Source organism: Lynx canadensis, chromosome E3, assembly GCF_007474595.2.
Source record: "Lynx canadensis isolate LIC74 chromosome E3, mLynCan4.pri.v2, whole genome shotgun sequence".
Lineage (NCBI taxonomy): Eukaryota > Metazoa > Chordata > Mammalia > Carnivora > Felidae > Lynx > Lynx canadensis.
Genome location: NC_044318.1, coordinates 19,019,904 through 19,046,709, shown reverse-complemented (window position 1 = coordinate 19,046,709; position 26,806 = coordinate 19,019,904). Strand labels below are relative to the sequence as shown.

The window sequence follows — 26,806 nt, the reverse complement described above, 5'->3', positions numbered from 1 at the left end:
GAGCAGAGATTGAAACTCAGTTCTACCTGACTCTAACCCCATGCTATGAATTCTGAATCTCTAAATTGTATTGCTTGCCTGTTTATATTAAAGTGACTTCCTTTTAAAAAAAAAAAAAAAACAGTTTTGGGGCTCCTGGGTGGTTCAGTAGGTTAAGCATCTGACTTCAGGTCAGGTCATGATCTCACAGTTCATGAGTTTGAGCCCCACATCGGGCTCTGTGCTGACAGCTCAGGGCCTGGAGCCTGCTTCGGATTCTGTGTCTCCCGCTCTCTCTGCCCCTCCCCTGCTTTCTTTCTCTCTCTCCCTCACTCTCTCTCTCTCTCTCAAAAATAAATAAACATTTAAAAAAAATTTTTTTTAATTAGTTTTTCTCTGCCAAACTGCAAAAGCTTCTTGGGGTAAGAGTCTAATTCCACCCAAAGTCTTGTTTTCATTACAATTAACACACAAATGCAAGTTCTAAGGTCCTCTAAAGAATGCCAGAGGGGGCGCCTGGGTGGCTCAGTCGGTTAAGCGTCTGACTTCAGCTCAGGTCACAATCTCGCGGTCCGTGAGTTCGAGCCCCGCGTCAGGCTCTGGGCTGATGGCTCAGAGCCTGGAGCCTGCTTCTGATTCTGTGTCTCCCTCTCTCTCTGCCCCTCCCCTGTTCATGCTCTGTCTCTCTCTGTCTCAAAACTAAATAAACGTTAAAAAAATTAAAAAAAAAAAAAAAAGAATGCCAGAGAAAAGTCAGCCTTGCTTCTCTGAGGGTCCCATTTATTATCCAGAATTTAGTTTCATAATACAGATGTTCAGCCCTAGCACTCCATCACCAGAGGCCTTAAGCTACCTCACAGAGTGTGGTTTTATAGAACATAGAGACCGTGAGTAACAAAAAGGGGAGAAATTTTATGGCAATCTAGAATTTCGTCCTCTAGCAGTACAAAAACAAGGGAATCTATTCATAAGCTCCCCTGATCACACAGAAATCCATGATTTCCCATGGCTGATGGACTTTCCATCCTTCCTCCCTCCGCCCATCCCAGCATCCCCAATTTCCACGGCAGCACGATGGAGCACGGAGGCTCAGGGGGTTCCCTGCCTTAGGATCATCTTACACAACTCCTACCCAAGAATGGCACAGACCAAACCCCCTCTCCCCTTCTACTTTTGAAATGGAACACCGCCACCCTAACTTGTAGCCAGGAACAGGACAACTTGAAATTTACACCACATTTTCCATATACCCCTTTGTAACATGGTGTGGGTATACGATTAAGTTCTAGCTAATAGCTCAGACGCAGAAGTATCTTGCAGCAAGTTCCATAAGGGACAGTGAGCATGTGACCTTTGCCTGTCTTTTTACCCTTTCCTCCTTCCTGCTGGCTGAAACAAAGATTTAATGACTGGATCCTAGCATCCAGTCTTAGACCTTCTAAGCATCTAGCATCCTTCTTAGACCATGAGCTAATTGTCACCTCCTGGATGGTGGAGCAGAAAACTGAAAGGAGATAGGACCCTGGGCTCTGGACCTCTGACTAATGTAAGAAACTAAAACCTTATGTATTCTTGGGGTACCTGGGTGGCTCAGTCAGTTAAGCATCACACTTCAGCTCAGGTCATGATCTCACAGTTCATGAGATCGAGCCCCACTTTGAGTGAGTTCGGGCTCCGCACTCTCTCTCTACCCCTCAAGGGATTCTCTCTCTCTCTCTCTCTGCCCCTCATTCACTTGCATGCTATTTCTCTCTCTGAAAAATAAATAAATAAATAAATAAATAAATAAATAAATCCTTATGTGTTCTCTATAAAATGTTGATCCCATTTTATTTATTAAATTTTTTTTTTCAACGTTTATTTATTTTTGGGACAGAGAGAGACAGAGCATGAACGGGGGAGGGGCAGAGAGAGAGGGAGACACAGAATCGGAAGCAGGCTCCAGGCTCCGAGCCATCAGCCCAGAGCCCGACGCGGGGCTCGAACTCACGGACCGCGAGATCGTGACCTGGCTGAAGTCGGACGCTTAACCGACTGCGCCACCCAGGCGCCCCGATCCCATTTTAATGGGGCGTACTTTCAGAGGAAATCGGTGGGGTCAAAATATTCAGGTGGCTCCAAAATCAGTCCCAGGCAACTCTGAGCAGATCAGAAGATAACCTTCTCCCCTTCCTGGAAGCCTCCCTCCAACCTGAGCATCTCTATGTCACGGGCTGCCAGTCCACCCTATCCCCTCCCTCTTGCTCCTTCCCGCTCCAGCCCAGATGGAATAAACTGCCAAAACAGTGACATGGGTGACCAGATGTTCACAGCTGGATTTCAGCTCTCACCTAGCAGCTGGTTCCACGGCAAGGCAACTCTCTAGGGACAGTCTTCTCTCACACCAGCCCCCACCTTGGGGGATCTGGGGGACAATCCCAAGGGCTGATCTTTTCTGAGCACTTGCTCTGTGCTAAGCTCTGATCCAAACATCTCCCATGCAACAGCTTTGGGCTACTCAGCAACTTTTCAAGGTAGGTCCTGTTTATTGGACCCATTTTATACACAAGACACCTGAGCTCAATAACACGGCTGGGAAGCCTCGAAGCCAAATTCAAACCCACAGTGACCTGCCTGATGGCCTATACATGTATGTGCACTACCCTACACTGCCCCTCAGGGACAGGAGAAAAATAAAGGTGATTAATAATAATAATAATAATAATAATAATAATAATCGTAAGTACTTCTACCTCTGAAGTTGCCGTATTTGATGAGAAACTTTAATTCTGCTTTACTCTCACTACACCAGAAAATTCCTACCACTTTCCAGGCTTTGAAAAACAGGATCTCCTGCTTCAGGTATGTCATCACCTACACATCCAGAGTGACTTCCCCAAGCATCAGTGACTGCAGAGCGGGTGGGAAAGCAGCAATAAAAATGTTCAAAAATCACCCTGGACACCAGCAAGAGACAAAGACAGAAACAGATGCATGGAAGTGAAAGGTAACCTCAAATATCATCTACACATTCCAGCACTAAGACACCACTGATATTCTGCTTCGGGGGCCAAAGTTCTAGAAAACAATCTGTTTGCAAAAGAGCCTAAGCTGTTGCCACTTTAAAGGGATTTGGAAAGACCTGAAACTAACATAACACTGGACGTTAATTATACTTCAATTAAAATAATAATAATAAAATTAAAATAAGAGCATATAAAACTGGAGGGGCACATGGGCGGCTCAGTCGGTTAAGTGTCCGACTCTTGATTTCAGCTCAGGTCATGATCCCATGGTTCGTGGGTTCAAGCCTCATGTCGGGCTCTGTGCTGACAATGTGGAACCTGCTTGGGATTCTCTCTCTCTTTCTCTCTCTCTCTCTGCCCCTCCTCTGCTCACGTGTACCTTCTCTCTCTCTCTCTCAAAATAAATAAACTTTAAAAAAGAGAGTGTGTAAAACTGGAAAAAAATAATAAAGGGATTTAGGAAGTTCTCTGGTGCAGAGTGTGAGGCTGGCTGGGGCTCCACATCTTGGTAAGAGAGGCTGGGAAGGTCTGAAGGCTCACTGTATGAGCCAGCTCTTCCCTGGATCTCAGGTGAAGGAACCTGAGAGTCTCAGAAGACAGCAGTGCCACAATGAGAGCACCGTGTATGACTGACAATGCCACCTACACTCACCAGGGATCACTGGACTTTTCCCTGGGGGGTTGGAGGTGCTATAACAAAAAAAAAAAAAAAAAATCAGTACTAAGTCATGTCGCAGACTCTTGAATGCTCAAATGCTTTCTTCTCCTGATCTAAACCCCGCTCCCCAGTGTGGTCAATTTGCCCCTACGACACGCCCCAGAAATGAGACATTTCTCACCAAACTCAACCACACATGGCTCAGAATTGGGGAGGGGGGAAAAAAAAAACTTCCCAGAACAGAAGTTGCAAACTTGAATGCCTACCAGAGACAGAAATTCTGGGTGAGGTGGGCCCGGCTGGGAAGGACTAAGATAAAATGGTGAATGTGTGCCCCCCCCCCCAACTATGAAAATAACTCCAAATGACTGTTCCAACAAGAAAGTAGGACCAATTCTCAGCAAACTCGAAGCTGGAAATTCAAGGATGTATGTGAAATCTCCCAGTTCTGAATGTGGACATCAAATTCAAAAAATGTTGGATACCCTAAGGGCTAAACAAGTCCACAGGGAATTTGACCATGGAGAGCGAGTTTGCAGTGAGAAATGGCCAAGGCCACCTTACACAGGAGTACAAGTCACTACTAGGTTGAGCATCTCTGGCTAGGGTCAAGGATCTCAAACCAGGTGCAAAGACCCAGGTAACCAGTCACTTGGAGTCCTTCCTGTAGGTAGCCAGAAGATGGAAAGGCAATCAGCATCGGCGAGGCACCCCATCTGGAACGACCTCTTTCAGAGAGGGAGGCGGCCCAGGGGACAACCCCGGTCACTTTTCTAGGGGATGCACCATATGCAGAGGCGGCAGCCACCTGTGGAGACTTCTGTGAAGCAGGGGGAGAGATAGAACCTCTCTCTGTGAGATGAGGAAGGGCCTCTCTGAGGAAGGGATCCTCCCAGAAATGGCCCCTGGAGACACTTCTTCCAGAAGCAGGACTGGCCAAGCAAGATAGGTTCAGGCTCTTCCAGCCGCGAAGGCAGAAATAGGGTCTCTCACGGCACTCACCTGTCCTGGATGAAGCATCACTGCCCCCACATAAACACACGCCTTAAAAGGACCCTTTTGTGGTGATGCATTCCTAGCTTGGCAGGTCACTCTGACAGATACGATTCCTTCACTCCCTGCCTAACTCAGTCACTTCTAGAAAGTCTTTTTCACCATCTCTTCCCACAAACTGGGCATCCCCAGAGCCCCACAGCCTACCTTGGCACTGGAATCCTTGCTTCCCGAAGCCCCTGCAAAGGCAGAAACAGGCATGTCAGGCAGCCCTAGGGGCCCAGCCACCAGCTAGTTCCCCCACGTCACCCCCCTTCCCCGGTCCCTCTACCCCAGGTGCAACCTCCTAGCCACAGGCGGGTGCCCAAGAGTCTTCCGCCTTTGGGGGAGGGGGCAGCTGGGAGCTCGACGGTAACCCCCACCTCCCCCTCAGAAGGCAGAAGAGAGAGGCTGCGACCACCAGGTGGCGGGATGGGGGGAGCCTTTCCGTCGCAGGCAGGGTGGGGGGCAGGCGGGAGATCTGCCCACAGAGATGCCCCGGTACCTTCGGGGAAAGAGAAGAGATAAAGCCACATCCAGAGGGAGGATGAGAAAGACCCCGCGGTGGTGGGGTTCCCCAGGGGGCTGCGAAGAGAGAAAGGGCTCCCCATGTCTAGAGGGACGGGGCGAGAGCTGGGAATAAAGGTCTCCGCAGTGAAGCGAGGGGAAAACTGAGGAGCGCAAAGGGGAACCCTGGCCCGCAGGAAAGAGCAGTTAAGAGATAACCCGGGGCGGCACGGCGGGAGACACAGAAGGGGAGGAAAGGATGCCCCACGCCCGCAGGGAGATAGACAGGACACCCAGGGCACTGCCCCCGGAAAGGAGGGGAGGGGGTGCGGGCGCCGCGAGCCTGGAAAGAGGCGGGGAGACGGGGAACCCCGAGCGAGCGGGCACTCGAGGCGCTGCCCTCCAGGGAGGGACAGCCACCCCGCGCTCGGAGCAGCCGGAGAACCAGCGCCCGCGACGCGCGGCCCCGGGGCTCTCCCGAGGCGGCTGGGAAGAAGAGCGGGCAGGAGGCGCCCCGCGGCCGGCCGTCTGGGGCCGGGGAGGAGGAAGCCGCAGGACTGTGCACCCGGGCGTCCGGGGCGGGGAGCCGGGGATGCGGGGCCCGGCGGCGCTCGTCACCCCCTCGGGGACGCGGAGAGGGGGGCCCCGCGAGCGGCGCTGCCCTCGGGGCCCCGGGAAGGTGCCCTGCGCCGGCGCGCTCTCACCAGATGAAGTCGGTGCAGTGGCTGCAGAAGGTGGGCTGCTTGAAGAAGCGGGCGGTGAATTTGTGGTTCTTCACCTCGTGCACGTTTTTCTGCCGGAGGGCGCCTTTGCGGGCGAAGCGCACGGTGCTCTCCTCGCCCTCGCTCGGCGGCGGCCCCGCAGCCGGGTCAGCCATCTTGCGCGCGGGGAGCGGGAGCCGAGAGGTGCCGGCCCCGGGGCCGCGGGAGCGCGGGCTGCGGGCCCGGGAGGCGCGCGAGGAGGCGGCCGCTGCTGCCGCCCGGGGCCGCGGGCGCTTCCCCTGCGCCGGCTCTGGCCGCCGCGGCGCGCGGAGCTGAGGCTGTCACTCGCCCAGCTGCCGCCGCTCGTCCAGCTGCGCTTGGCACCGCTGGCCCCAGCTGCGGGGGAGGGAGGCGGAGCCCCGGGAAGGCCCCGCCTCCTTCATTTGCATCGCGCTCAGGCCCCGCCCAGCGCCGCCAGCTGCTTTACATATTGGCACCCCTGAGACTGCCGGCCTCCCAGCGAAGTGTTCACCGCCGCAGCGCTGCGGCGCGGGGACCGCAGCCTGCTATCGTCAGCCCTGAGCCTCGCCCCCTGCCCCACTCCTGCGCCTGAGGTTGCATTAAGGGGATGAGCACCTTGGGTGCACCCCCTGGGGAACCCAGAGCGGAAGGACCGACGGGGACTGTGGGTGGGAGGTGGCAAGGGTGGGCGCGACGGATTCCACCCGGCCTCTGCAGAGACTGGTGCCCATCCACCCCGCCTCCATCCCATTGGTCATTCTGCACGCGTCTCCTGGAGGGATGGACTCCCGCTGTCACTCATTCGGAAAGGCCTGTGGCTCCTCACACTTACACACACATACGCACACACTGCAGAGGTAGGGGAGGAGCACAATTATTATTATATGTGTGTGTGTGTGTGTGTGTGTGTGTGTGTGTGAGCGTACATGTATATATATATGTATATACACATCTAAGTAAGACAGTGGATATATATATATCCACCACAAAGACATTTCTTGGCTTTGCTTGCCCAACCGTTTAGAAGGGAACTCCCTACTTTCTGTCCATCCCCTCCACCAAGAGACTCAGTTTCTTCAATTGTAAAATGGGGCTGAAGGTGACCCGTCTTCACAAATGCTAGTCATATTTGTGCACCATCTGAAAAAAGAAAAACAAAAAGTCTATCCGGTTGTTGAATTTGAATAGCAAGAGGTATCCATAATAGTAAAATCTCTCCAGATGCTACCACCTGCCCAAAATACCTGCATCTGGAGGCTTCTTCTATTTGTTAAAGAGGGAAATTAAAAGATATTAGAGAGATGCTAAAGACACACTAACGTCCAACTGGGATCCTCTCCTGGATGGAATCTGAAGGATGGAAAGGTAACCAAAAAGAATGATAATTGTCCAGATGAGTAAATAATGCAGTATGACTTAGCCCTATCCATGCCCTGTGTCTCAGACATCCCCCACACCAAGCCCTACTCTCTGGGAACACAGTGCTGCATTAGACCATGAACTTCTTCACTACACCTAGGTTCTGAGAGCAGGCACTGCTCACCATTATGTCATCAGAGCCAAACTCCGTGCCTGACACCTTCTCAGAGCCCCATAAATATCAGTTGAATGAGTAAGTGATTATGTAAATATGTGAGCAAATGAAAGCTTAAAGGGCACTGCCCCTCACCCCTCACTGTGTCCTGTATGTGTTCAATAATAATAAACCTCGAGTGCTAGGTAGATGTCACAGGTACTTGCACTGTCTTACTTAGTCCTTGCAACAACGACCTTGTGTAAGTCCAGAATTTTCATTGTGAAGAAGGATGGTGAGGCTCAGGGTGATTAAGATATACACCCAAAGTCACGCTGTTGTTGAATGGAGAGGTTAGGCCACGCTAACTACAAAGCATACTGGTGATAAAGGCACGAAAGAGAGCAGGGTGGAGTTGAACAAGCTACAGTGAACTCCTGCCTAATGAAGCTCAGGTACCGCCATGACGATTTCGCCGGGAAGCTGCTGAGTGGTTAAGTCATTATTAGGCTACATGTGGAGAGCCAGGGCTGTGTTAATAGAATGTCCCTGTGCTGCATAGGAATTCAAAGGTAAGGAGGAAAAAATAGCATTCACTTTTAAGGTTGACATGTTTTGGAAACTGGACGTGCCTGTCTATTATTAGTCCTTTCAGAGGCCCCATCACCAACCAGGGAGGCTTGGGAAAACATCCCAGGAGACATTGCTGCTGAAGTAGATTTCCTTTGAACCGATGAGCTGGAAGCTTGCAGCCCACATCCTGCCTTTTGAACGAACTGCTCTGGATGACTTTGCTCTGTAACAACAAACAGTACCTCATGGGGCCGAGCCTGGAGAGGCAAGGGCTGGTGGATACCAAAGAAACACTGGATTCTGGGAGGGGCTGCACCATCTGAAGATGAGGGGACACAGTTCCCATTGGACCCAGATCCTCAGGGCAGGGGTATACAGCCAGTGGCCCTTAGATGCATTTTTTTAGCCAGCGAAGCAAAATTTTTTTCGTTCATATTGGGTATAGAATTTCACATAAATATCCAGATTCTGACTTCTCTAGGAAGCAAGATATGGTTACATGGAACCCACATTCCGCCATTCACTCATTCATTTGTTCATTCCTTTAGCAATGAATTTATTGAACACCAGCTAGGTGCTGTTCCACACACTGTTAAATAAAACAGACAGCAGGCCCAGCCTTCATGGAGCTTATAGTCTAATGGGCAAGATAGGCAATAACCCAATAAACGAACAAATCTATACTAGATGGTGTAGAGATTGATGCTGTAAAAGAAACAAGAATACATGGTAAAGGAATGAAGAATGACAATGGCCAGGAAAATCCTTTCTGATAAGGGGACATCTGAGAAAAGATCTGAATGAAGTGAGAGGGTGAGCCACCGTGCTATCTGAGGGTAGTAATCGAGACAGAGAAAACAAGCAAATGCAAAGGACCTGGGAAAGGAGTGTGCTCAGCATGTTGGAAAAACAGGAAAGAGGCCTCTGTGGCTGGAGAGGAGAGGACACAAAGGGTACAAGACAAGGTCAGTAAGGTAGCAGGGCACTGTAGACTTGTAAGGAGTCTGGATTTCATTTCAGCGAACAGGAGGCTATTGGACAGTTGAGAGCAGAGAAGTGGCCTGATTACTTGCTTCCTTTTTTTGTTTGTTGTTGTTGTTTAAATGTTTATTTTTGAGAGAGAGAGCGCGCGCGCGCGCGCGCGCGCGCGCACACACACACACACGCATGCGCGTGGGGGAGGGGCAGAGAGCGAGGAAGACAGAGGATCTGAAACAAACTATTTGCTGACAGCAGAGAGCCCAATGCAAGGCTTGAACTCACAAGCCGTGAGTTTTGAACTTGAGCCAGAGTCAGATGCTTAACCGGCTGAGCCACCTGTTGTTGTTGTTGTTTTTAAAATTACCCCAGATACTGTGTGGAAAATAGATTGAAAAGGAGATAGAATAGAAGCAGGAGAAGCAGTCGAGATCATTTGAGTAGATAAGGCAAGAGATGGTGACAACACAGCTTGGTGCCACATGGGCCTAAAGGCTTGCTATAGATTCATTGTGGGTCCTCTAGGTCACCAGAGCCCCACTCGGTCCACCCTGCTAATAAAGGCATGAATGCTAGCCACTTGAAAGATTTCAGAGGCAACAGGAGGCAGGTTGCTCTGGCCGGGAATGGAGTCCAACGTGTCTTAAGTCCAAGCTTCAAGGTTTCTGTGGGTGCCATAATGAATTATCACAAAACCAGGTGGGCTAAAAACAACAGAAATTGATTCTTTCACAATTCTGAGAGCCAGAAGGCTGAAATCAAGATGTCGACACGGCCCTACTCCCTCTGGAGGCTTCAGAGAAGAATGCTTCCTCGTCTCTTCCAAATTTCAGTGTCTGTCAGGGCATCTGGGTGGCTCAGTTGGTGGAGTATCCGACTTCAGCTCAGGTCATGATCTCACCAGTCGTGGGTTCAAGCCCTGCGTCGGGCTCTGTGCCCACCGCTCAGAGCCTGGAGCCTGCTTCAGATTCTGTGTCTCCCTCTCTCTCTGCCCCTCCCACGCTCATGCTCTGTCTCTGTCTCTCAAAAATAAGTAAATGTCAAATTTCAGTGGCTTCCAACATTCCTTGGCTTGTGGCCACATCACCCCCATCTCTGCCTCCATCTTCATATCAACGTCTCTCTCTGTGTCTCTCTTCTCCTCCTCTGTCTAATCACCTCTGTGTATCTCTTACAAGGACACGGGTCATCAGATTTAGGGCTCAACCAGATAATCTGGGATGATCTCTTCATCTCAAAATCCTTAACATAATTACATCTGCAAAGAAACTTTTCAAATAAGATAACATTCACAGGAATGTTAATTCCAGGAATTAAGACATGAACACTTCTTTTTGGGGGGGCGGGGGCCACCACCCAACCCACCGTAGTGCATAACCCTGGACAAGTCACTTCCTCCTTCTGTGCTTTGCTTTCCTGTACAACAGGGGTGGAGATGTAATAGTTTGCCTTCCAAATCTTTCATTCCAAGGTTGCATTCTCCAATATCATAGTCACCAGCCACATATGGCTAGTGAGTATCTGGAATGTAGCTCATCTGAATTGAGATGTGATTGTAAGTATAAAATACGTCCCAAAATATCAAGTACTTAGAATGAAAAAGAATGTAAAATACTTCATAAATAACTTTTATCTTTATTGCATGTTGAAATTGTAACATTTTGGATGTATTGGGCTAAAACGGATTTCTAAAGTTAATTTCACCTGTTTCTTTTTACTTTTTTAATGTGGCTACTAGAAAATAAAAAACTATGTATGTGACTCACATTATATTTCTCTAGACTATTTCTCTATTCGAAAGAACAGACTTTAAATAATACTAAATAAATTAATTGTTAAAATTGGGTAATGTAAATAAAAGCTTATCTCTACTCTATGTGGTATCAGCAGTGATGGCTTGACCAGAGGCTGAAGGACCTGCTTTCAAGATGCTCACTCACATGGCTGATATGTTGGTGCTGGCTGTCAGTTGAGAGCTCACTCAGGGCTTTGAACCAGGGCCTTTGGGTCTCTTTATGTGGGCCTCTCCATGGCAGCTTGAGCTTCCTCATATCATGGTGGTTGCATTCCAAGAGTGAGTGCTCCAAGAGGTAAGAAATAGAAGATAACAGTTCTCAAAGCCTGACCTGGAAACTGGTACAGCATCATTTCTGACATATGCTAATGGTGAAGAAATCACAGAGCCTATATTCATGTCCCAATAAAAAGACCCCATGTCTCAGGGCACCTGAGTGGCTCAGTCGATTGAGGGTCTGCCTCTTGATTTCAGCTCAGGTCATGATCTCCTAGTATGTGAGATCAAGTCCTGTGTTGGGCTCCATGCTGACAGTGCAGAGCCTACTTGGAATTCTCTCTCTCCTGCTCTCTGTCCCTCCCTTGCTCATGCTCCCTCTCTCTCAATCTCTCTCTCTCTCTCTAACTCAAAGTAAGTAAATAAACATGAAAAAAATACCCCATGTCTCAATAAAGAGTGTCAGAAAATTGGGGGGCCACAGAGGAGGAGCTCAATAAATGTATATTGAATTAATAAAACGCCATGATTCCCATTTAACATATGAGAAAACAGAAACTTGGAAAAGTGAAGCAATTCTCAAGGTCACTTTAGAACTGCTACTAATGGTAAATTAACTAATATTAAGAAACAGAAAAGTATGGCCCATTCAAAGGGAAAACCTAAATCAACAGAAACTGTCTCAGTGCAAGACCCCATAGAGAAACTACTAAACAAAGATTTTAAAACAACTGTCTCAAAATGCTCAAAGAGGGGCGCCTGGGTGGCGCAGTCGGTTAAGCGTCTGACTTCAGCCAGGTCACGATCTCGCGGTCCGTGAGTTCGAGCCCCGCGTCCAGCTCTGGGCTGATGGCTCGGAGCCTGGAGCCTGTTTCTGATTCTGTGTCTCCCTCTCTCTCTGCCCCTCCCCCGTTCATGCTCTGTCTCTCTCTGTCCCAAAAATAAAATAAACGTTGAAAAAAAAAATTTTTTAAATGCTCAAAGAACTAAAGGAAAATATGGAGAAAGTCAAGAGAAGGATGGATGAACAAAGTGGAAATATCAAGAGAGAACCTAAAAAGAAACCAAAAGAGATTCTAGAACTGAAGAGTACAATAATTGAAATAAAAAAAATCAGTAAAGGGATTCAAAGGCAGATTTGAGCAGACAGACGAAGGAATCAGTGAACTTGAAGACAGGACAATGGAAATTATCAAGGAACAGAAGGATAAAACAAATGGAAAAAAAAAAGTAAACACAGCCTAAGGATCTGTGGAATGCTATGAGTAAAGTCACATACTTATTGTGGGACCACCCCAAGGGGAAACAAGACGGAAAGGGCAGAAAGATTATTTGAAGAAATAATGGCCAAAACTTCCCAAGTTTCATGAAAGTCATGAATACAGTCACCCAAGGACCTCAGATAACTTTAAGTGAGGTAAATTCAAAGACACTCACCCCGAGACAGATTGTAATCAAACCGTCAAAAGACAAAGACAGAGATTCTCGAAAGCAGCCAGAGAGAAGTGACTCATCACATACAAGGAATCCTCTACAAGATGATGATCAGATTTCTCATCAGAAACTTTGGAGGCCAGAAGACAGTAAAATGATACATTCGTAGTGATAAATGGAAAAAAGAAACAACGACAACCCTGTCAACCAGGAATCTTAAAACTGGCAACACCGTCCTTGCAACTGTGAGGAAGACAGTAAGAAGACTCGTTCTTGGATAAACAAAAACTTAGGGATTTTTTTCATCACTAGACTTGCCCTGCAAGAAATGCTAAAGACGATCATGTAGATTGAAATGACACTAGATAGTAACTCAGAGCCATGTGAAGAAATAAAGATCTCAGTAAAAGTGAACATATGGGCAATTATGAAATCCAGTGTTATCATAGAAATGGTTTATACCTCCACTTTTTGTTTTCTACATGGTTTCCAAGACTAATACAATTTGGAAACCTGGCTGTCTCCGTCGCAAAGGTATGCAACCCTTGATCTCAAGACTACAAGCTGTACACCAGGCATGGAGCTCACTAAAAAAAAGAAAATTAAAAAAAATAATAAAAAGACTAATACATGTTGTTTACAAAAGAATTATTAGGCCTAAAAGCTAGTTCCATTGTAAGTCTGGTTTGTAACGCCACACGTTTTTTTCTACATAATTTAAGAGGCAATACATTATTGGTTTGTATTTTTGGACACACAGTATATAATGATGTCATTTTGTGACATCAATAATTGAAGGAGGTGGAGGTTTCCTGGGGGGCTCAGTCAGTTAAGCGGCCGACTATTAATTTCAGCTCGGGTCATGATCTCACAGTTCGTGAGATTGAGCCCCACGTTGAGGGGGGCTGACAGCACAGAGCCTGCTTGAGATTCTCTCTCTCTCTCTCTCTCTCTCTCTCTCTGTCTCTCTCTCTCTCTCTCTCTCCCTCTCTCCCTCTACCCTCCCCTGCTGTCTTTCTCTCTCAAAATAAATAAACATTTTAAAAAAATAAAAAAATATAATTGAAGGAAGTGGGAACAGTACCGTATGGGAGCAGAGTTCTGCATGTTGTTGAAGTTAAGCTAGTACAAATTTAAATTATAGTGTTTTAACTTTAGGATGTTAAATGCAATCTCCATAGTAGCCACAAAGAAAACAGTTATAGAATATACACAAAAGGAAATGAGAAGGGAATTAAAATGTTTCACTACAAAAAACTCAGCTAAACACAAAGAGAGTAATGCAAGAAACGAGGAATAAAAAAACCATAAGGCATATAGAAAACAAATAACAAAATGACAGAAGTAAGTTCCTCCTTATAAGTAATTCAGTAATTTTTTTTGTTTGTTTTTGAGAGAAGGAGACAGATAGCAAGTGGGGAGAAGAGCAGAAGGACAGAGAATCTCTACACTGAGTGTGGAGTCTGACACTGGGCTTGATCCCACAACCCTGGGATCATGACCTGAGCCAAAATCAAGAGTTGGACACTCAACTGACTGTTGATTTCAGCTCAGGCCATGATTTCAGGGTTGTTGGACCAAGCCCCACATCGGGCTCCAAGCTGAGTATGGAGCCTGCTTGAGATTCTCTTTCTCTCTCCTTCTGCCCCTCTCCCCTGCTCACACACACACACACACACTCTCTCTCTCTCTCTCAAATAAATAAATAAATAAATAAATAAATACATAATTAAATAATTAAAAGGGGGGTTAAAATGGTACTTAAAATTTTTTTCTAATGTTTACTTTTGATAGTGAGAGAGAGAGCATGCACACAAGCAGAGAAGGGGCAGAGAGAGGGGGAGACGTAGAATCTGAAGCAGGCTCCAGGCGCTGAGCTGTCAGCACAGAGCCCATCGCAGGACTCAAACTCACAGACTGTGAGATCATGACCTGAGCCAAAGTCTGACACTTAATCGACCGAGCTCCTAAAATGGTACTTTCTATGTTTCGTTTTCTTTAGCACAACAAAAAAGTGAATGGAAACAAAAACTAATATTGCTGGGACACAGACATGGAACCAGACCCTGTGCTAAACACTTCACATGCTCTAATGTCTCCGCCGTATGATTCCTATATTATAAACACGTGAGGAAACTAAGTGACAAAGGCTCCGAGGCTCCATGTTACTAACTAATGCCACTAAGATTTGAACCCAGGTCTTCTGACTCCAGAGCCCATGCTTTAACCATTATGGCTGTTTTCATGACATTCCCTGGGAAATATACTCATATCTCATTAGGATGGGGAATTTCTGCATAGGAAAAGTCTACCAGAAAAGACACCTTAAAAAAAAAAGATTTTTTTGTTATAGTTTTGCATACATGCAATAAGGTACATTAACTTTAAGCCTACAGCAGAAATGTTTTTACTTGTGTCTACACCAGATCAAATTACAGAAAAGTTCTAGTTCCCCAGAAAACTCTCTTGTGCCCTTTTTCAGGAAATATCTCCAGAGGAATCCACTGAATGACTTCTATCATCATAGATTAGGTTTATTTATTTTAAGAACTTTTTTTAATTGTGGTTTAATATATGGAATATATATCTTAACCATTTCTTTTTTCCCAGTTTTACTGAGATATAATTGGCATAAAATATTGAGGTTTTTTGGTTGTTTTTTTAAATGTTCATTAATTTATTTTGAGAGACAAAGAGAGACAAGCAGGAAAGGAGCAGAGAGAGAGGGAGAGAGAGAATCCCCAGCAGGCTCCAAGCTATCAGCGCAGAGCCCAATGCATGGCTTGATCTCATGAACCATGAGATCATAACCTGAGCCGAAATCAAGAGTCAGACGCTTAACCGACCACTGCTAGGTGCCCCTGGCATGAAATATTGTTATTAGCTAAGGTGTACAACATAATTGTTTGATACATACTGCAAAACAATTACCACGATAAGTTTAGTTAACGTCATTCACCTCACCTAATTGCAAATGTATTCCGCTGAGTTAAGAACTTTTTGAGATCTACTCTCTTAGCAACTTTCAAATATACAAGATAGTATTGTTAGTTATAGTCACCATGTAGTATATTACATCCCCAGATTTTATTTATCTTCTAGCTGGAATTTAGTACCTCTTGACCACCTACTCCCATTTCATCTACCTCCCATTACCCCTCTCTGGCAACCATCAATCTGTTGTCTGTTTCCATGAGTTCATCTTTTTAAGACTCCACATATAAGTGAGATCATATACCATTTGTCTTTGTCTGACTTATTTCATTTAGCATGATGCCCTCAAGGTCCATCCAAGTTGTCACAAAAGGAAGGATTTCCTTCTTTTTATGGGTGAATAATATTCTATTGTTTTGTGTGTATGTATGTGTGTGTGTGTATACACCATATGTTTTTATTCATTCATCCATATTCAGCCATTGGTGGACACTTAGATTGTTTCCATGTCTTGGCTATTGTAAATAAGGCTGCGATGAACATGGGGGTGTAGATATCTCTTTGAAATCGTGATTGTGTTTCTTTCAAATATATATCGAGACGTGGAATTGCTGGATCACATAGCGGTTCCATGTTTAACTTTTTGAGAACCTTCCACACTGTTTTTCAAAACAACTGCACCAATTTACATTCCCACCAACAGTGCAGGTGATTGCCTTTTCTGCACACCCTCACTAATACCTATTATCTCTTATCTTTTTGATGGCAGCCATTCTAACAGGTGTGAGGTAACATCTCATTGTGGTTTTGGTTAACCATCTGTAAGTGTATGATGGTGTTAGGTGAGTTCACAGTGTTGTGCAACCCATCTCCAGAACTTCTTTCATCTTGCAAAACTGAAACTCTATACCCATTAAACAACACCCATTACCCCCTACCCTGGCCCCTGGCAGCCACTTTTCAACTTTGTGTCTCTATGATTTTGAATACTCGAGGTGACTCATATAGGTTGAATCATACAGTATTTGTGTATAACTGGTGGTCTTAGTCCAGGCTGCTCTAAGTTACCATAGACTCAATGGCTTAACCAACCTTCATTTCTCATAGTTCTGGAGACTAAAGATCCAAGTTCAGGATGCCAGCATGATCAGGTTTTTGGTGAAAGCGCTCTTCCTGGTCATGTCCTCACATGGCCTTTCCTTGGTACGTACATAGAAAGAGAGAGAGAGAGATCCATCTCATGTCTCTTCTTTTTTTTTTTTTATTTTTAAAATTTTATTTAAATCCAAGTTAGTTAACATGTAGTGTAATATCAGGTTCAGGAGTAGAATTTACTGATTCATCACCTACATATAACACCCAGTGCTTATCCCAACAAGTGCCCTCCTTAATGCCCCTTACCCATTTAGCCCATCCCCCCTACCCACCCTCCCTCCAGAAACCCTCAGTTTGTTCTCTGTCTTTAAGAATCTCTTACAGGGCACCTGAGTGGCTCAGTCGGTTGAGTACCTGCCTTCGGCTCAGGTCATGATCTCACCTGAGTTCGAGTTCGTGAGTTCGAGCCCCACATCAGGCTGTCTGCTGCAGGCACAGATCCTGCTTTGGATCTTATCCCCACCCCCTCTCTGCAACTCCCCCACTTGTGCTCTCTCTCTCTCAAAAATAAATAAACATTTTTTTAAAAAGTCTCTTATGGTTTGCCTCCGTCTGTTTTTATCTTACTTTTCCTTCCCTTCCCCCATGTTCACCTATTGTGTTCCTTAAATTCCACATAGGAGTGAAATCATATGATATTTGTCTTTCTCTCACTGACTTATTTCCCTTTATTTTGATAAGGGCATTAATCCCATATGGGGGCTCCATCCTCATGACCTCATCTTAATCTAATTACCTCCCACAGGCCCCGCCTCCACCTACCATCAAACTGAGGATTAGAGCTTCAACAGATGCATTGGGAGTGGGGCACATTCAGTCCACAGCACTGGCTTATGACCCTTAGCATAATGTTCTCGAGGTTTATCCGTGCTGTAGCATGTATCACAATTTCCTTCCTTTTCAAGGCTGAGATCATAGATTAGTCTTGCTTACTCTTGAACTTCATATAAATGGGAATCATCCAGTTTCTGGATTTTTTCACTCTACACGATGTCTGTAAGATTCGTCCATCTTTTATTATGTATGTCAGTATCCATTTTTTTTATTGTTGATCTGCATGAATATATCACAATTTGCTTATCCAGCCAATGTCAATAGCCATTTGGGATGTTTTCGGTTTTGGACTATTTTGGAAAACTTCATTATAAACATCCTAGTGTGTGTCTAATGTTAACACGTCTTTTGAATAAGTACCCAGGAGTGGCATTCCTAAAAACCAGCTACTTTAAAGCCTTTTGGCCCTACTCCCAATCGCTGAGGCTGGGTTGTCTCTGGGATGTCCCGTGGTCCTGTGTCTACCCCTCCTCTCCTAGCAGAGGCTTCCTTCAGGGGGGAGGCTGCATCTCCAGCATCCCTGTCATTCTTTTCAAGGCCTCTGGGTCCTAGGTGGGTTCTCGGAGCACAGCAACAAACAGGAACTTGAACAGGAAGTAATTGTGGGTAAAATGCTGTGTAATAATGAACACAGCACAATTAAACCCAATATTCAGGTCAGGGAAAGTTCTTGTATGTTTTACTGAGTCCTAGAAAAGAAAACTGGAAAAAAAAAATGAAGCCATGAGGGCACAAACAAAGAGGCTAATATGTAGAAGGGCCTTGTTTCCATCAGGGTTCTCCAGGGCTCCCTGCAGTGATGGCGACAGTAATTGTGGCTCAGATCCCAAGACAGACTAGCAGTTGGTAGGGTTTCGGCTCTGCTCCCATCCTCATTCAAGAGGCTAAGGGGTTAAACATCAGAGGCCCGCTCATTCTTTGTTCAAAGAGGGTCAGCGGGCATTGGAGACACGGTAGAAACCCTCTAGCACCAATCTGAGACTTTCTCAATATTTTCAGAATAATTGAGAGCCAGTTAAATCAGGAATAACTTGGGGCGCCTGGGTGGCTCGGTCGGTTAAGCGTCTGATTTCAGCTCAGGTCACGATCTCACAGTTCGTGGGTTGGAGCCCCATGTCGGGCTCTGTGCTGACAGTTCAGAGCCTGGAGCCTGCTTCTGATTGTGTGTCTCTTTCTCTCTCTGCCCCTCCCCGACTCACACTCTGTCTCTGTCTCTCACAAAAATGAATAAACGTTAAGAGAAGTTTTTGGTTTTTTTAAAATCAGGAATCACTCTCCTCTTGAGGCCCAGGGTGATTTGGTGCCTTGTTAAAGCAACGCTGAAAGTCATTACAGGGTCCCTGTTTTGCGAAACAGGATGCCAAGGGATGACTAAGTCTGAAAAGGGAGCACTTTCTCTTTCTCTTTCCTCCAAGACGCTGTCTGGAAAGGAGGAACTGGGAAGGCCTTCTCCACAGACAGTTTGAATTGGGTGGGAAAGGCAGTTATGCCTTCCTCACTTAGGACTTCCTCAGTAGGACGAGGGGGAGGCCAGTGGGGCCGAGTCATGTAGGTACAGAGGATTAAATGAGCTGATGTCGGAAATGTGCATGGAACAAGCCATAAATATGTTTTCAATTAGCGTCATCATTATTGTTTCATACAATCATATTGAATTTCCTATTATCATAATTATCATCATTTTGTCATTATTTAATTATTGTCATTGTTACTCGTAATTATTTTTGCTGTAGGAGGGAGAGGGTTGTTTCATCACTGGGCATAGAGAGGATCTGCTGTTCCCATCCTGGCCTCTAAGAAGTCTTTCTTGGGGCACCTGGGTGGCTCAGTCAGTTGAGCATCCGAATCTTGATTTCGGCTCAGGTCATGATCCCAGGGTTGTGGGATCAAGCCCCGTGTCGGGGTCCACGCTGAACGCAGAGCCTGCTTAAGATCCTCTCCCTTGGGGCATCTGGGTGGCCCAATTGGTTAGGTGTCTGACTCTTGATTTTGGCTCAGGTCATGATCTCTTGGGTTCATGGGTTCATGAGTTCAAGCACTACATCAGGCTCCCCGCTGACAATGTGGAACCTGCTTGGGATTTTGTATCTCTCCCTCTTTCTCTGCTCCTCCCCTGCTCATTTTCTCTCTCAAAATAAATAAATAAACTTAAAAAATTTTTTTCAAAAAAAGATTCTCTCCCTCTGCCCTTCTTCCCTGCTTGCTCTTCTGCTCTCTTAAAAAAAAAAAAAAAAAAAAAAGTCTTTCCTGATTCCTAGATTTTTAAGTAGTTGTCCCTCAGCTGTGACCCTCTAGCCATCCCAAATAGACCGGATCATTGCACTTACCCTATACTGTGTCACCTTGTGTACTTGTCCATCTCTCCAAGTCACCTAGGACCTCTGAGAGTACAGAAGTCTTGTGTTGCTTACCAATACATCCTCCCCAGAGCTGAGCACAGAAGCTGTCATATAATAGCCACTGGAACTATACTTATTATCTTAGATGACTCTGAATTATTGTCCAGAGACCTCTCCTCAATTTTTCCTCAATGGGATTGCACTAAATTGGTAGGGGACAGGGGGGACGGCAACCTTTTCCAAACCTGTCAACTCTCCTAGTTAGCCTGAAGGTATGTAATAATAAAACTATCATTACTGTTTCTTTTAGTGCTAAAATTTACTGAGGACTTCATATGTACCAAGCATTGCTGTAAACTTTTTTTCATGGAGGAATTCATTTAATCTTCACAATAATGGTATCGATAGGTAATATCATCACCCTTTTTCTACAGAAACTGAGACACAGAGAAGTCCATTGGGCACCCAAGATCACTCAGTCACCAAGGGAAAGAGCTGTGTTCCATCTGACCTCAAAGTCTGTGCCACTGAGTTCTAAGTGAGACTCGGCTCCCCAGGCTAACAGAAACTGCCACCCACATTTGTGAGAAGATGCCAGCTCCGTGCTGCCCCCCCCCCAAGCAATCTTTACTTACTCCCTCTTAAAATGAGAGAGTGCCAACAGGGAGAGCATATGAGGAAGAGAAAATAGATTTTGTCATTTCTGTAAGAGGCCACCTGATCCCTGCAGGTTAAAAAGAAACCTTTAATATAATATCTCTCTTTGTCCTGGGATTCTTTTATACGCTTGGCCGGTCAGCTTCATCTTGAGCTGGCCAAGCAAAATGCCCATCCATAAAACTGCTTCTAGATGCAGGACAGCCTGGAGAAGGGAGGTTTTAACAAGCAACCTCAGTGCCAAATGTGGAAAGCATAAAAGAAGCTATTCTGTCAAAGGGATATTTATTGCACACCTTCTCTGCTTTGGGATTTTTCATCAGTACCTCCAAGGTTTAGGTGTTTTTTTAAACAAGTGTCAAGGTATCCACAGAGCATGTTTTCTTCCCACCACACTGAAGTCTTCAGACAACAGGCTAGCAGAGAATAAAATAATAGAATATTTCTTTGGAAAATGACTTTTTACCTCTGCTCATTTTTAGAAGTTAATATGTTCACATTTGCAAAAGTCAAAATGATATAAAAAGATTATCACTGAGAAGCGTGCCTCCTACCCCAGCTATTCTCTCCAGCCCGTTAGAAAAACCATGTTTAGGGGGCGCCTGGGTGGCTCAGTCCATTAAGCATCCAACTTCGGCTCAGGTCATGATCTCACAGTTCGTGGGTTTGAGCCCCATGTCAGGCTCTGTGCTGACAGCTCGGAGCCTGGAGCCTGCTTCAGATTCTGTGTCTCCCTCTCTCTCTGCCCCTCCCCTGCTCGCTCTCTGTCTCTCTCTCTCTCAAAATAAATAAACTTTAAAAGAGTAAAAAATAAAGAGAGATAACCATGTTTATTCATTTCCTAGTTTCTTGTTCATCCATCAATACCTCCTTTGTCAGATTTACCTGTTTCAGTATGAGAAAATGAGAATACAGAGGTGCCTGGTGGCTCAGTTGGTTGAGTGTCCAACTCTTGATTTCAGCTTGGGTCATTATCTCACATTCTCGAGATCGAGCCCGACATCGGGCTTCCTGCAGAGCATGGAGCCTGCTTGGGATTCTCTCTCTCCCTCTCTCTCTCTGCCTCTCCCCTCCTCAAAATAAATAAATACACATTTTAAGAAAGAAAATGAGAATACATATTTTTACATATTCTTCTTTCCCCTCTTCCTTACACAAAAGGCATTGAACTATGTACAATAATCTGCACTTTGTTTTTTACTTAATCTCTCCAGAGGCCTTTCTGTATCAGAGCATAGACAACTTTATTAATTTTTACAGCTGCATTTTATTCCATGTAAGGATGTACATAGTTACTTTAACCAGTCCTTCATGGGTGAATACTTGGGTTGTTTCCAAGCGTATTTTATTACAAATGGCACTGTAATAAATGACCTTGTACATACATCATTTTCTCCCCACGGCTGAGCATCTGTACAGTAAATCCCTGAGCTAAGGATTGCTAGGTCAGAGGGTAAGTGCATTTTCAAGGTTGGTGGATGCTACCAGCTCACCCTGCACGGGGGCTACAACCTTGTGCGCCCACACCAGTCATGATGACACTGCCTATTTCCTCACCGCCTCCCAAAAAAGGTAGACCTTTCTCTCTATGTCTTTCTGATGAGTGATAAACAGTGTCTGAGTGTAATTTTAATTTGCATTTATCTTATTATGAGTAAGGTTGGGCATCATTTCATAAGAACAGCGTGTTAAAAACACTTTTGTTGTGAGTGACAGAGGCTCATTAGGGGTAGCTCAAGCAAATGCAGGGGAAATTACTGTAAGAATTACAGAGGGGTCTCATGAAGCCAAGACTAGCGATCTAGCCAGGCCCCCGGAATGATGATCAAGAACATTTTTAAGTGGTAAGCAGATGTCTCCCTCCCTCTCTCTCTCTCTCAACCCCCACCTGTGAAATATGGCCTCCTCACATCTCCTCAATGTCCCAGATACCATTCTCATCCTCCACAGGTGTTACCAGTAGCTTCAATCCAAATACCCAGATTGAGATTCTTGTTGACCCATCTTGTTCCCTAGGGCATCCCTGGTCCAATCAGCCATTGTTGGAGGTGGGGAGGATGAAGAGAATCTGAAAGGGCAATTGCCGGGGGCCGACCTACAGCAGATGTCTAGTGCATCCCTACAGAAGATCCCCGGCCCCTTCACCCATTGTCCCTCCTCCATGTGGGGCTCTGCCAAAAGGACAGAAGGCTTCTGTTGTTTTTGGCAGAATCCCATTTGGAAGATAGTCTACTCTTCTCTACATGGTCACAGTGCTTTTCCAAGCCAGTCATGGTACTTCCTTCCACTCCCATTGCTAGTAATGGGTTTAGGAATAGACATGGGACGCAGTTCTAGCCAATGATACACAAAGAAGTGTTCATTCCTCACTGCTGAAAACAGGTACAGTGTCAAAACAGTCCCTTTCCTGTAACTGTATGTTGTGCTGTCTGGATTGAGCCCCACATAAGGTTCTGTGCAGAACATGGAGCCTGCTTATATTTCTCTCTCTTTCCCTCTGACCCTCTCCCTGCTCGCACACACACACTCTCTCTCTCAAATACAAATAAATAAATAAATAAATAAATAAATAAATAAATATTTTAAATAGACAAATAAAGATGGCTGAGGACTCTAATAGATATTTCTCCAAAGATGATATACAAATGGCCAGTAAGCATATGAAAAGATGTTCAAATCACTAATCTTCAGCCAAATGTAAATCAAAGGCATAGGGAAATATTGCTTTATACCCATTAGGATGGTTACTGTTTAAAAAAAAAACAGGAAATAACAAATATTGGTGAGGATGTGGAGAAATCAGAACCTTTGTCATTGCCGGTGGGAATGTAAAATGGTGCGGCTGCTATAGAAAACAGCATGAAGCTTTCTTTAAAAATTAAAAAACAGAATTATCCTATGATCCGGATATCCCACTCCTAATTTTTTTTAACATTTATTTTATTTTGGAGAGACAGAGAGAGAGCATGAGCAGGCGAGGGGTAGAGAGAGAGGGAGACACAGAATCCGAAGCAGGCTCCAGGCTCTGAGCTGTCGGCACAGAGCCCGACGCAGGACTCGAACCCATGAACCGCAAGGTCATGACCTGAGCCAGAGTCAGACCCCCAACTGACTGAGCCACCCAGGCACCCCCAGAAATCCCACTTCGAAGTATGCATCCAAAAGAATTGAAAGCAGGGTGTCAAAGTGATATCTGGCACATCCACATTCACAGCAGCTGTCTTCACAACAGCTAAGAAGCACAGGCAACCAACCCAGAGGTCCATCAATAGATCAATGGGCAAACAAAATGTGCTACATACACACGACGGAATATTATCTTGCCTTAGAAAGAAGGAGGGGCACCTAGGTGGCTCATTCGGTTGAGCGTCTGACTTCAGCTCCGGTCATGATCTCTCGGTTCGTGGGTTTGAGGCCCGCGTCAGGCTCTCTGCTGACAGATGGGAGCCTGGAGCCTGCTTCGGATTCTGTGTCTCCCTCTCTCTCTCTCTGCCCCTCCCCCACTTGTGCTCTGTCTGTCTCCGTCTCTCAAAATAATAAATAGACATTAAAAAAATTTTTTTAATTAAAAAAAGATAGGAAGGAAATCCTATCACATGCTATGATATGGATGAACCTTAAGGACATGCTAAGTGAAATGAGCCAGCCACAAAATGACAACTACCTTATGATTCCACTTCCATGAGGTATCTAGAGTAATCAGATTCATTTCCTTCCTCCATCCATACAGCCCAGCTTCAGGCAGTCTCCCTCTCCCTCAGCATTAAGCTCTGACATAGCCCAGGGGTTCTCCTTGTGGCCTTTGCTGTTTGTATCTCCAGCTCTGAGACTGCTTTAGAATCCCTGGCACCCCTGCCAGCCATTCACTCACCGCCTCGTCTGTATCATTGGGCACTCGTCCTTCATCCCATCTTTCAGTCACGTCCTCTAAAATTTAGCCTCACCAGGGGTGCCTGCCAGGCTCAGTTAGCAGAGCGTGTGACTCTTGATCTCAGGATCGTGAGTTTGAGCCCCACATTGGGTGCTGAGGTCACTAAACATACAACAAATATGTAAAAATTTAGCCTCTTTTCGTAGTCCCCCTTTCTCTTTTTCAAATGTTTATTTATTTTGAGACAAAAAGTGCACACACAAACAGGGGAGGGACAAAGACAGAGGGAGAGAATATTCTTTTTTTTTTTTTTTTTTTTTTTTTTGCCAAAGCAGAGCCTGCAACACAGGTCTCTGTCCCATGAACCTTGAGGTCACGACCTGAGCCAAAATCAAGAGTCTGAGTCTGACGGAGCCACTCAGGCGCCCCTCCCTCCTCCTCTTTATTCTTACCAGCCATTGTGAGCATTTCCCCACTCTCTTGAGCTAGCTTCCTTTCCAAGCCTTATTTCATGAAATCCTGGATAACTTGTTTTCTGAATTGTCTGAAATCTGAGCATTAGGTAGGACTCTTTCAGTTGCAAGTGACAAAAGCTGAATTTAAATGGAATCAAGGACTTGTTTTATTTTTTAGGATTTTTAGACTCATGTAACTCAAACCTGCAAGGATAGAATTGTCTTCAGGCACAGTTTGATCCAGGTTTTTCAACCATGTCCTTAGGAACTGCTCTCTTTTCTGCCTCTTGGCTGTACTTTCCTGGATTGATTTCATCTTCAGGCACAATCTGTCTATGTAGGGGCACTGGTAGCTCTGAGCATCGTTGTACTGATTTAGTAACCCCCCAAAAAAGAGAGCTTTCCTTTCCCCATAGTTTCAACACATGTCCTGAGCAGCAATGGCTTCATAAGTATATTAGTTTCCTGTGGCTGCCATAGCAAATTGCCACAATCTGGGTGGCCAAACTAGAAATGTATTCTCTCACCGCCTTGGACAAAAGAAGGTGGAAATCAAGGCGATGGCTGGACCACTCCCTTTGGAGACTGTAGACAAGATCCTTCATTGTCTCTTCCAGCTTCTGATGGCTGTCAATATTCCTTGGCTTCCTCAGTTTGTGACCACATCACTCCCATCTTTGCCTCAGTATTCACATTGCCTTCTCCTCTGTGTGTCTCTCCTGCTCCTCTCTATCTGTCTCATCCCCCTTGTATGTCTCTTATAAGGACACACATCGTTGGATTTTGGGTCTACCTGGATAATGAGGTGACCTTTTCATCTCAAGACCTTCAACTTAGCTACACCCACAAAGACTTTTCTCCAAACAGAGTCATGATCACAGGGGCCATGTATTTGGACAGGGACACATTTTTTGAGGGCCAGAATTCAATGCCCTCCAATGGGAATGCAATCCATCCAGTGTCAAAGGACTGTGCTCTCAGAAGGGTCCAGGACTTGGTTTAATGTTCTGTTGTCACCATCTCAAAGTTTGTAATTGTTTAAGGAGAGGCCTTGCAGTTTCATTCTGTACAAATCCCCACAAGTTATGTTGCTGGGCCCGCTCCTGGGTAGACAGACTATGAGAAATCTTTACTGGGGATCTATCCCAGGCCACTTTCCAGGCTATCAGGCCCCTGGAATGCATGTGGCTTTCCCACCCCTACCCTATCAATCTTGGATAAAGACTAAAAATGGATAGAAAGTACTATGGGACATCTCTAACTTAGGATATCAGGGAAGACTTCACATTGGAGGCAACCTTTAAACTGAAACATGGAGGATAAAGAATTGGCTAGGCAAAGTGGGAGACAGTCTTGCAGGTGAAGAAGAGACCATATGCAAAGAAAAGAGGCAGGAAAGTTAGGGGAACTTGCTCATCAGACTTCTTGTAGCTAGAGACAGAACCCAGCTGCCAGGGATGCTAACCACAAGGGATGTTCCCAACTGGGCTGGATGGAACTGGGGCGTTAACCAAAGTGGTAGGAAGCAGACAGAGTACCTAGAATGGCAGAGTCACTTTCTACTAGGGTTCTTGTCACTTCCCCTCCCAGTTTGTTCCGCCTGGTTGGCCAGAATTTGGCCCAAGACGACGGTTCCTCTAGATACTTCCTCTACCTTCTTGAAAGACAACAACATCAGCAAGAAAAATGAAGAAACTGGCCAGCATCTCAGAGTCTAGTTGACCAAGACTTTCTGCTGGTATCCATATCATTGAGCCCCTATGTAGGATAAGAGAGGCATTTCAAATAATTGGCGGGAAAGATGGATTCACCAGTAAATAGTTTCAGGAGATCTGGGTAGTCATCCAGATTAAAAACGGTGGAAGGTTGGCTGAGTTCCTACCTCACTCTTGTTACCAAATTATTCTGAGATAGAGCAAAAATGTTAAAACTTAAAAAAATAAATAAATAAAAAGAACTACTACAATACCAGAAAATGTGAACATTTTTTGTAATCTTAGAAGAAAGAAGGCCTTTTGGGGCACCTGGGTGGCTCAGTCGGTTGAGCGTCCGACTTCTGCTCAGGTCATGATCTCACAGTCCGTGAGTTTGAGCCCCGCGTCAGGCTCTGTGCTGAGAGCTTGGAGCCTGGAGCCTGCTTTGGATTCTG

General features: G+C 45.6%; 1 protein-coding gene and 1 long non-coding RNA gene across 3 annotated transcripts in view; one reads left to right on the top strand and one right to left on the bottom strand.

The window, feature by feature from the left end:
* The window catches only part of PRKCB (protein kinase C beta), a 340,854-nt gene extending 334,762 nt beyond the window's left edge, over positions 1 to 6,092 (bottom strand). For both annotated transcript variants that reach the window (XM_030300793.1, XM_030300792.1), the window contains exons 1-2: positions 5,886 to 6,092; positions 4,843 to 4,874 (exon numbers count right to left, since the gene is read on the bottom strand). In XM_030300793.1, coding sequence (XP_030156653.1) covers positions 4,843 to 4,874; positions 5,886 to 6,058 — 205 coding nt within the window. In that variant the 5' untranslated portion in view covers positions 6,059 to 6,092. The remainder of the gene's footprint in view (positions 1 to 4,842; positions 4,875 to 5,885) is intronic.
* On the top strand, positions 170 to 21,405 carry LOC115504102. Its single transcript, XR_003965585.1, has 3 exons — positions 170 to 220; positions 18,217 to 18,226; positions 21,351 to 21,405. It is a non-coding gene; the product is annotated as an uncharacterized LOC115504102 (long non-coding RNA).
* The last annotated feature ends 5,401 nt before the right edge of the window (positions 21,406 to 26,806 follow it).